General features: G+C 47.7%; 1 protein-coding gene across 1 annotated transcript in view; it reads right to left on the bottom strand.

Moving 5' to 3' along the window:
• LOC116220520 (neuron navigator 1) overlaps window positions 1–11,594 on the bottom strand; it is a 22,864-nt gene extending 11,270 nt beyond the window's left edge. The window contains exon 1 of the mRNA XM_031567780.2: window positions 10,705–11,594. Coding sequence (XP_031423640.1) covers window positions 10,705–11,476 — 772 coding nt within the window. The 5' untranslated portion in view covers window positions 11,477–11,594. The remainder of the gene's footprint in view (window positions 1–10,704) is intronic.
• Between the last annotated feature and the right edge of the window lie 422 nt (window positions 11,595–12,016).

The raw sequence follows: 12,016 nt of genomic DNA, 5'->3' as shown, positions 1-12,016 counted from the left end.
AGACCAGAGGAAGTAAAGGACACTAAAACAACAAAGGGACTCGATGAAGACAAAACGCCACGCAACTCTTCACACTGGGATGGATCCGACACTAACTGGGCTTGGGTCCACATCCAGTCTAAGAACAGCCCAGAACCAGCACATATTATGCAGTAAGAACTGAGAGGGCACAGCCCAGAACTAGCACATATTAGGGGGTAGATACTGAGAGAGAACAGCCCAGAACCAGCACATATTAGGGGGTAGATACTGAGAGGGAACAGCCCAGAACCAGCACATATTAGGGGGTAGATACTGAGAGGGAACAGCCCAGAACCAGCACATATTATGGGGTAGATACTGAGAGGGACCCCTTTTGATGCCAGTCCCCTGAGGCTGCGTTGAAAAACATATCACTGTTTTAATCAGAGTACCATCAGCGGCACAGCAGCCAGAAAAGTAGATAATGAATGAGGAAGGGGGGGGGGGGGCTTTTCTTCATGTTTCTGTCTTGTTTTGATCTCAATCTCTCTCTCTCATATTCACACATCGAAGAGACGGCCTGTCAGAGCTGAAAACAATGAGATAATCAGAGAGGAGAAATCTGTGGGCCTCTCAGCTAAAACCCCAGAGTTCCATTCAGCTGCACAGCAGCTGTGATTTCACCGTCATTCTCTCTCAGTACCTCCCAGAGCTCAGGATGTTTTACATATGATGAAGGCTGACCCGTCTGTGTCTAAATACACTCTATATACCTTTATTTTCCCTCATATGATCTAGCCATGTACCTATACAATTACGCACACTAAGAATGTATTGAGGCTGGCTGAGTATGAATGCGTATGCGTATGTAATTTAAGTTTCCTGTTAAGATGTCATGTCATGTCATTTTACATCAAGTGGATATTTAAGTCCCGAAACAGTGCAAATTGGAAGGCGCTTGACTTTTACTTCATGAAAATCAAAGCTACTACAGTTTCAAAGGAAATGTACACACACCCACACACACATACACAGACACTCACACCCACACAGTATACACACTAGCACAGCCCAATCACTAAGTCACTATGCATGCGGGCACACACACACACACACACACACACACACACACACACACACACACACACATACACACACACACACACAAGTACACATACACACACACACACACACACAAGCACACATACACACACAAAAAATGCCTCACACTCACTTCCATTTACCCCCCCCCCCCCCCCCTCTCCCGGACACACAGTATACACACCTGCTCAACCACCCACTCACCCCTACTTAAAGTCCACCCACCCCCACACACACACACACACACACACACACACACACACACACACACACACACACACACACACACACACACACACCCACACACACACACACTATAGGGTTTCACATGAAGGGGGTGAGCCAGGTAGTGGAGGCAGTTAAAAGCCTGCAGTCCTGATCCTCCTGAAAGACTATCTGGAGACCCAGGGGAGTAAATCCCACACAGTAAATTCTCATTTGCTCTCCCTTTCATCTCTCTATCTCCTTGCCTTAGGGAGGCCTGGCAGGGGTCACTGTCACCGCAAAACCCCCACCCCTCCAGCTCTCTCCATCTGTCCCTCTCAGAAGGCCCATCACTAGGCAGCCTCCATCTCCCTTCAGCCACTCATGACAGCCGCTGGATCTGGAGCGGACATGATCCGGTGCCCAACCCAGCCCAGAGTGCACATGATCCGGGCCCAGCCCAGAGGCACCGGCTATCTGAGCTCTGGCCCTGCCAGCGTGGGTCAGAACTCCAATCCGGGTTTATGGGAATGACGGCTCACGTCCTGCGCCAAGACGGAAAATGTAATTTCTCTCTCCCTCTCTCTCTCTCCCTCTCAGGCTCCCCCTCTCCCTCCCTCTCTCTTTCTCTGTCTCTTTATATCTATCTGCATGTCTAATTTCTCTCTCTCCTGCAGTCAGGTTCCTGGCATGTCCATGTTGTTTTCTCCATCTGGCCTGCCTACCCAGGGAATCTAGAGGGCCTGAGGATGAAGCTACCGTGCCTCTCTCACGCTCATTACATTTCTTTCATGCTAAATTAAGTTCTTATTAAGGCCGCTATTAGTAAATGCATTAAGGATTTTTTATGTCGTCTAAAAGTAGTCAGCTTTCTAGCTAAAAGCGGACAAACTTGCCTTGCTAGCTAGCTTGCTAACTGGTTTATTTTGACGACATATTTGGCAACATTGTGTCGTATCAGCTGTTGTAGTGTTTCGCACAGATAAAATACATTTGAATAGACTGGCAGCTAGTAGGTGTGTGTATACCCAATACAAACACTAGTTATTACCAAAACTACCCCCCCAAAGCAGTAAAACCCAGCATACTGTTACTTTCAAAGGGACAAACTATTAATTTCAGCATTCCATTACATTACATAGAGGGTCTGTTCATTGTCATTAATTGAACAACAGTTGATTGGACCTTAATGTAAAGCACTTCCACATCTGTTTTATCTCTGTACTGTGCTACCTGAATGTCATCATTTGGTCTGTATTGTACTTCATGTCTAGAATGTCATAATTGGGACACACTTTATTTGGATGGTCCCCTCTAGACTATCTACAGATGCTCAGATTATAAACACACTTTATTTGGATGGTCCCCTATAGACTATCTACAGATGCTCAGATTATAAACACACTTTATTTGGATGGTCCCCTATAGACTATCTACAGATGGTCAGATTATAAACACACTTTATTTGGATGGTCCCCTATAGACTATCTACAGATGCTCAGATTAATAACAAACTATTTGTTGAAACTCTGTAACTACAAGTTATGGTTAAGGTTAGGGTTAGGGATGGGTGCTTCCATCTGGGACAGCCTGCCTACATTTCATTTGACATGGCATATGACGTAGCATATGTGTGGATACGGCCCAGACCAGGCGTGGATACGGCCACATCTGTTCCGGAATAAGCTGTAGTAGCTGAGCTATTTCTAGCTTTAACTGTGCACAACACATGGGCATCTGTATGCAGGAGGCAGGAGCACCACTTCCTCCGGAGTGGCCTCGTGATGACAGGGGGGGACTTTCCAGGGGACAAATGGATACTACTCCACACTGACTGCCTCAACCAGATACACATACACATAGATAAGGCCATTATGGGGACCCTGCGGAAGGACTTGGAAATAGGGATGAGGTCTTTTGAAAGAGAGAAAGAGCGAGAGAGAGAGAGAGAGAGAGAGAGATAGATAGATAGAGAGAGAGAGAGAGAGAGAGAGAGATCCACAAATAGCCTCTATCCATCTAAAGACATCAATGTTCTCCTTTCATGATAACTATATACTACGCCAAATGAGATGCCGTGGAACGAAATAATGCTTTCCTTTTCCATCGTTGGCCATAAAGTGCATTCAAATTTGTGTCATTCATCCGTTTTTGTATTTAGTCCAGCCAGAACAAACACTGGGCTTTGTTGCAGAGCGGCTAGCTGGCTCTAATGAGGGCTTCTTATTGGGCTCATAGAACACTGAGCATCTTCAAAAAGCCAAGACTACAAGCAAGCAGAGGAGAAAACTAGCATAACCCTCCAATGCTTTTGCAATTCAAGCCAAAATTTGCTACACAGTCTTAAAGCCTTAATTTACTGCAGACTTGGTTATGTAGAAACAGGTGCAAATCAGATATCATCCCCTGCAATATTACATTATTGAAAGGTGTATTGAGGATTGTCTCTTTTACAAAAGCAAATTAACATGCCTTGTGTGTTTGTATACTCTACTAGTACACAAGCTGCTTTGGTATGGTGGTGAGATTTGTTTGGTAGGACTGTGTTCACATTTAGTGTCCTTTCTGAAGCGGTCAGCATCTGTTTTACATGAAAATCCTACGGAGTAGAATGTTTTTTTCGAATGTTTTTTTTTTAGCACCATTTCCAGCATTGTTTTCTGCAGCTCAAGGTATCTTTTTCAGTTGAAAAAATCCAACCTCTCCAAACTCCCTACGTCAAGCGATTTATTGACAGCTGACCAATCACAAGCAGAGTAGTGAGACCTGTCGGTTTCCATAACAACCACCGAAAATAGGGAGGGTAGTGGTGGATAAATGTATGTTCAGTGAACTATATGTTCTGACCATCGTTTTTTATCAGAAAAAGACATTACGTGCGGACACAGCCTATGACCTTGATTATACTCGCTTGCGGACGCGCACACGGACAGTTGCGGATACCACGGACATGTATTTCATCTTGTTATTCTTTCTAGTCCACTTTACGTCCGCCGTTGCACAGTTGCTGCTCTTGTAGCATAGTGGACCTGTCCGCGTGGTCTCAAAACATCGGAGGACGTCCGCACAGAGCCGCCAAACACCCTCTGATGATGAAATGTACGTCATGCGGACCACCCTAGCGGACCCTTGTGTACTCGCAGATGTGCTAAGTGTAAACAAGCCGTAAGAGGTGCCCTTGCAGCTGACTCAGGTGTACATCCAGCCCATATCCACCCCATGTCCTTTCCTTAATCAGCTGTCATCAGGGCAGTTCCCTTGGCCTGTTCCCCTGTCTCCCTGCTTGCTGTTTGTGTGTGTGTGTGTGTGTGTGTGTGTGTGTGTGTGTCTGTGTGTGTGTGTGTGTGTGTGTATGTGTGTGTGTGTGTGTGTGTGTGTGCGCGTGCGTGTGTATGTGTGTTTGGCTAAGTAGCTGTTATCAGCTTAATGGAAACAATTAAACCCCTCCCCAGTGGACTGCATTATTATTCAAATGTTCCAAAAACACATTAATGGATTAAAAGAGTACTCTAATCTACATAACACTGGCAGGGGTGGATGGACTAGGCTTCGTGTGTCTCCAGGGGAGGAGAAGCCAATGTGTGACTGACATGGCGGGAGAAGCCATTCTGTGACTGGAAATGATGCATTATATTGAATTCTACTTAACTGATTTGATTTCATTACATTTCAATTTAACTCAATTCTTGAAATTCTTCAATACGGTCATGTTCGACTCACTTCAGTTCTCTTAACTTCACTTGACTTCAATTCAATTAAATTCCATTCAATTTAGTTCAGTTCAATTCTATTGTTTTCTATTCTATTCTATTGTTTTCATCTGTGCTGATCCACTATGAAGGAGTGTGTCCTTGACTTTCCTGGCTGTTTATTTTAGAGCTCAACCCAAAGGGTGGTGCTGGCAGACCGCTCCCTGCTCCCTGGACAGGAAGAACCTCCATCTGTGGCTGCGGGACCCAATCAATGCAGATCAACTTCAACTCATAAAACAAGAGCCAGTACTCCGCTAACACTGCTGGACGTCTCATGCGGTGTGACAAGGGTATCATATCAGAGCCAACTCGGGAGTTAAGATACACACGCATATTGGAAGCTGATAGTATAGTGAGCTCAATGCAATATTTCCACATTATTTTACATATACTTCTTTGTACAAGTATATATATATATATACTTGTACAAAGAAGTATATGTAAAATAATGTGGAAATATTGCATATAGTGAGCTCAATGCAATAGTGAGCTCAATGCAATATTGAGCTCAATGCAATATTTCCACATTATTTTACATATACTTCTTTGTACAAGTATATATATATATATACTTGTACAAAGAAGTATATGTAAAATAATGTGGAAATATTGCATTGAGCTCACTATACTATCAGCTTCCAATATGCGTGTGTATCTTAACTCCCGAGTATATATATATATATATATATACTGGTTTTGTGTTTGCATGTGTTCTTGAGTATATATATATATATATATATATATACTGGTTTTGTGTTTGCATGTGTTCTTTTATGAGTAGTTGCGATAGTCATAATGTTCTAATGTCCTTAATCGCTACTGCTGAGCAATGGCCTGTATTGCATTGAGATTTGCCACCAATGCAAAATTAGCTCCTTAGCTAACTGGATAATCTTCACTGATGCACATACACACACACACACACACACATACAATTATGTATTAACAACATATGCCAATCAGCAATGCTAATCAGCAAATGGGTACCACATCAGGGGAACCAATTAATGTGGATGCAGCTCTTATCAATGCAAACAGAATTACACAGATAACATGGAACGCGCATCCTGCTAACATGGCAACCAACAGAAATGAATCTGTGAGAGAGGAATGACCTTCACCAGACTCCTGTAACATAACAGGAGGATTCCCCATGCCTGAAGAAAGAGTAGTTCACAGCTACGATAGAAATTGTACTCAAACCTCAGTAGGCAGGGTTTTTTTGCTATTAAAGAATGTTTTTGCTGCATGTAAAGAGCATACTGCTGTCCAAACTACCTGCAACCCGACAGCTAATAGGACACCGCACACAGTGGTTCCATATTTCTCTGTTGGAAATGTGTAGAATTCATGAACAGAAATGCGATATGATTTGTGCAGTGCATTTGTTGCAACAGAGCTCAGCTGTGACCTATGAGGTTAGCCTGTAGCTTGAGCCGCAGCTCCATCGCATCGCATTCCACAGTCACCGCATCCAGAACACACTTCAGAGACTACAAACACACATTCTGATTTATATGTAAATGTGGGGACGATTCCATTCTTCCTGTTTTCCCTGAATGTCAAACATCTCAGGTCCCTCATGGGAGTAATTTATGCTAAGCTGTTATTGGAGCTATTCATGTCTATTAGCGTTTGTCCCCTCAGACGCCCAGGAGCGGGGCAGGAGACAGCCTCTGCTCTGATGGAAAAAGCAGGGATGGGGTGGGGTGGAGAGACAGTGGTGCCAGGGGTGGGGTGGGGTGGAGAGGCAGTGGTGCCAGGGGTGGGGTGGGGTGTAGAGGCAGTGGTGCCAGGCCAGGACTGCTGGCCAGACCAGCGCTGCACTGAGAGGAAGACGCCTAGTTTAAATGGCAGCCGGAGCAGAGCACAGGCCTGATGTCATCATTAGTTCACTAACTCAGAGGGCCTCTGTGCCAGAAGGGCGGACACACACACACACACACAATCACACACACACACACACACACACACACACACACACACACACACACACATGCGTACAAACACACTCCCCACCCTCAGAAATCCAAACTCACATACACCCACTTCACATACGCACAAAAAGTCTCCTTACACACAGATGGACACACAAACACACACACACACACACAGTCATATTTCCCCATCTCCTGGAAGACAACATGATTGGCTACAGCCAGGAGCAGGCCCACTGAGCACAAAGAGGGGGAGTGGCTCATCACCACGGCAGCCAATGACACAACAACAGGCTACAGCTTCCCCTGTCTGCCAGAGAAAGCAGGCCAGGAGGCAGCAGGTATGGGAGCGGGCGCAGGGGCGTAACTGTAGGGGGTGCAGCAGGTGCGGCTGCACCTGGGCCCGTGGGGTGTCGGGGCCCGTAGCCGGGCCCAAAGATATACATGCATCGCGAGACGGGGCCCTCCTCTCACCGAGCACGCCCAGCGACAGGCGTTGCTCGACGGGCCCACCCTCAATTTCAGAACAGATTCAATTTTTCTCGGATATGCTTATGTTCAAATACGCGCTGTTTTTTAAAATGATGGCAGTGTCAAACGCTATCTATACACTTGAAAAGGCAAACTTATCTCAGTCATGGTTGTTATAATTTTTTGGGGAAAAGTAGCAATTTATAACAAAATTATATGCTTATCCTACATACAATATATAAACTATTAAAAAACTATTCAATGAAATTAATATGTTCTTATTTTCTTTGGTATTTTTGTGATTAGCAATGATGGTTGCTGGGTAATATGTATGTTGTTGTCCAATGTCAAGTCTCTATTTGATCATGTGACGATACAATACGCTATAGTTAAACCAATTCGAAGGTCTGATAACCTATGCTAGTTCAATGAGCACAGCACAATTTTACTCGTAACAATGCCTTTTAAGCACAAGATGGAAGTAGAAAAGGGCAAGAGAAAAAAGAACAGGAGGAGCTCCATACAACAGGTAACCTACGGCTATTGTGATAGATATACATTTCAAGACAAGTTATAGCCTACATACATTATGGTAGGGCAGGATTACTAGGCTACAAGTTGGGTAAATAGTGGTCGCTATTATTATTACTTTCTAACAATTTTTACGGTAAGAAATGTTCCTGCTAAGAGTCAAACAAGACTTAGTTCATTGTGTACACACCCATTGCTTCTGAAATATGTAAGGTTGATTAATCAAATACTATTTATATCGATAACAAACACCTTTGATTAGCGTTTTTTTAGACGCGGTTGCGGAAGTAGGGAACGCTACGATTTTTTTTTTTGCGTTCACTAGGAGGGCCCGTCATAATATCTTGCACCTGGGCCCGTCGTTACTACGTTACACCACTGAGCGGGAGGCAGACCTGTTTGGGTTAAACATCATGGCTGCTGGCTCCTGTTGGTCCCGAGGAGATAATGGGGTGTCTGCCTCGCTCCTTACATCAGATAATGGAATTGTATGATGGGAAATCCAATAATCTCTCAATATCTCAGAACATCCTGGACAGCGCTGCGTCCGCAGAGAAAAGACAGCACTGCAATATCTTCTGCCCGTAAAAACAAACAGAGACTCGTACACGCACACCCACACACACGCACACACGCCCACACGCACGCACACATACACACACACAAACTTGGACACACAGGCATACAAACACACTCATGCACCTCACTTAATCCTCTTGACCATGTATCAACACACATGTAGGCCTCAGTGACACCTCAATCCAAATGAACAGGCATTGCAGCACTGTTAGGAGGGGGGGGGGGGGCATTGCCCACTCATCTCACTTTCCATATTCTCCTTTAATAGAGGGGGGGGGGGCACCATCTGTCATCATCCATGCATGAATGGACGGTGAAGGGGGGGGGGGGGGGTGATGAGAGCTGAATTAAGCACTCGGCAGTGAGGGAGGTGAAAATGATTTCAACATGCTGTGGTCTATTTTCAGACTCCATTGTTCCTGTGTGAGGCCAGATCTCTCCTCTCACACATAGAGGGACACAGAGGAGCGGAGAGCAGACAACTACAGAAGCAGACAGCTGGACAACCACAAAACCAGAGAAGGACAGAAGTGACCTACAGAACCAGAGAAGGAGTAAACATGACGGCTACCGAACCAGAGAGCCAGGAGAGCAGAGAGGAGCAGAGAGGAGCAGAGAAGCAGAGAGAAGCAGAGAGGAAGCAGAGAGGAGAGGAGAGAAGCAGAGAGGAACAGAGAGGAACAGAGAGGAACAGAGAGGAGCAGAGGAGCAGAGAGGAACAGAGAGGAGCAGAGAGGAGTAGAGAGGAGCAGAGGATCTACATCTGTAGATCACACCTCTGCAGCAGTGGCAGCCGCCAGGAACGAGATCAGTGTGCCAGAGAGACAGACAAAGAGCGAGAGACAGAGAGAGAGAGAGAGAGAGAAAGAGAGAGAGAGAAAGAGAGAGAGAGAAAGACTGAGAGACAGACAGAGAGAGAGAGACAGAGAGAGAGAGACAGAGAGAGAGACAGAGAGAGAGAGAGGGAGAGAGAGAGACAGAGATAGAAACTGTGTGTGTGTGAGAGAGAGAAAGAGAGAGAGAGAGAGAGAGAGAGAGAGAGAGAGAGAGAGAGAGAGAGAGAGAGAGAGAGAGAGGGAGATGCCTGTAGGGCGCCTGTATATCGTTAGGAAATAAACCAGGGCGTAATCTATGGCACTGCCGCTCATACACACACACGTTCACATACACACTCACACTAGCTGCCACACACGCTCATACAGGCACACACACACATACACACACTCACACACACACAAACACACGCCCAGCGATGCACACTGAGGAGTGAGGAAAGCGTGTTGCAGGCTATGCAGGAGTGCCATCTGCAGCAACAACAAAGCCGTCGCTCGCAGTGGTGCCATCACACACTCACACTCACACACACACACACACACACACACACACACACACACACAACAAAGCCCTCGCTCGCAGTGGTGCCATCCTCACTACCTGCAGTTTTTCACACAATAGAGAGTCACGGAGATCCTCAAGGACACAGACATGCACAAAGAAAGAGCAGGAAAACACTCTGTACACACACACTTATAAACACACACACAGACATGCATGCACACACACACACAAACACACACACACACACACACACACACACACACACACACACACACACACACACACACACACACACACACACACACACACACACACACACAATCATATTCACACACATATGCACAGGTAGTTAGAAGCAGCCAAAAGCCTTTATCACTGTTTATCATGTCAGCGTTGGGCAGCTCTGGATCATCTGTCAGCGTTGGGCAGCTCTCGATCATCTGCCAGCAGCCAACAAATCCACAGTAGGGAGCAGGTGGCGCTGCCAACTGCAGAGAGGGGGCAAAGGGGGTGTGGATGCCCACGCTTTAGCCAAGGGGTGGCACTTGTTCTTCAGCCAACAGGTTTAGCCTGGATTTGGAGCTCTGCTTCGCAAGCGACTTTCACAAAGATACCTGTGGACTGACTCCAGAACTGAACCCACCAAGATATCTGTGGACTGACTCCAGAACTGAACCCACCCAGATTTGGGCCAGATACCTTTGGACTGACTCCAGAACTGAACCCACCCAGATTTGGGCCAGATACCTGTGGACTGACTCCAGATCTGAACCCACCAAGATTTGGGCCAGTGTTTGTGTTCTTTCTGGGGTTGTTCTTGCTGTACTCACCCAACATCTGACTGAAGAGCAGCTGCTCCAGATCTCCCAGCACCGTGACCACCAGCTCCGGGTCCACCTTGAGGAAGGGCTGACCTGCCTGACCTTTGCCCTCTGTGTCGCCGGGGGCGACGGCCGCGCCCTTCTTGGCACCCGCCGCAGCGGCGGCCTTGGCCTTGGCGGAGAGGATGTCGTCGTCAGACTTGCCTGACTCCTCGCAGGCCTTGCTGAGGGGCTTGACCTCGGCGTAGGGCCCGCGGGGGATGCGGCTCTGCCCCTTGCCCGGCGCGGTGGGTGCCGCCAGCGCGCTGAAGGGTTTGGGCTTGCTCTGGAAGAGCGAGTGCTCCGACTTGGAGAGGTTCCGCGAAAGCTGGGTACCGCCGCCGCCCGCTCCGCCTCCCACTCCCCCTACGCCTGCCGCTCTGGGTTTGCCTGCTCTGAGGTGCCCGCCGGCGCCCGGTCTGCCCATGTCGTCGCACCACTTGGGCTCATACAGCTGCATCTTCTTCTCGGCGTCGGTGAGCACCGCCAGGTTGGTGAGCGAGCGCTGCTTGCGCAGGTTGGTGTTCACAGGGAGGCGCCCGTCGGTGCTGCCCACCCGGTACACCTTCAGCTCGCTACGGGGCACCCCGCTGGTTGGCACCCCGGATTTACCCCTCTTGGCAGCCATATCGGTGGCTGTACCAGCGCCCTTGCCCTCTGCCGGCGTGTAGGTCCTAGTGCCCTCGGCTTTCGGTTCGGTCTTGACGCCAGGCTCTCGTCCTTTCACGCTACCCCTAAGCATCCCTCCTGCATGGGGGCACGTAGAGATCCTTCAGCCAGCAGCAGGCGAAGAAGAGAGCGAGATACAGGACAAAAGAGAGGAGAAGAGGAGAGAGAAAAGAGAGGGAAAGGAATCCACAGGCACAGCCCTCTCTCTCCCCGAACACGGAGGAAGAAAAACAGAAAATCAGAAACGCAAATCCTGTCTTCTTCTCCTCCTCTTCTCCTCCTCCTCCTCCTCTGTGTGTGCGCTTCCTGCCAGGCTGCTGCTGCAGCTGGTTCCGTGCTGCCCAGACGCTCTCTCTCTCTCTCTCTCCCTCGTTTTCACTCTCTCCCTCCCTCTCTCTCCTCTCACACTCTGTCCGTTTCTCTCTGTTCTCCGGTTCCGCCTGCTGCAGCTGAAGCTCACAGCAGCCGACTGACAGCGGACACAGACGCAGCACAGCACAGCACAGACCTCCCCCTTCCTTCTCTCTCTCTCTCTCTCTCTCCCTCTCTCTCCCCATCCGCCTCTCCGCTCTCTCTCACACACACACACACACACACAGCCTCTCTCTCTCTG

This window comes from Clupea harengus, chromosome 5 (genome assembly GCF_900700415.2).
Source record: "Clupea harengus chromosome 5, Ch_v2.0.2, whole genome shotgun sequence".
NCBI lineage: Eukaryota > Metazoa > Chordata > Actinopteri > Clupeiformes > Clupeidae > Clupea > Clupea harengus.
This window is presented reverse-complemented; position numbering and strand designations above follow the sequence as displayed.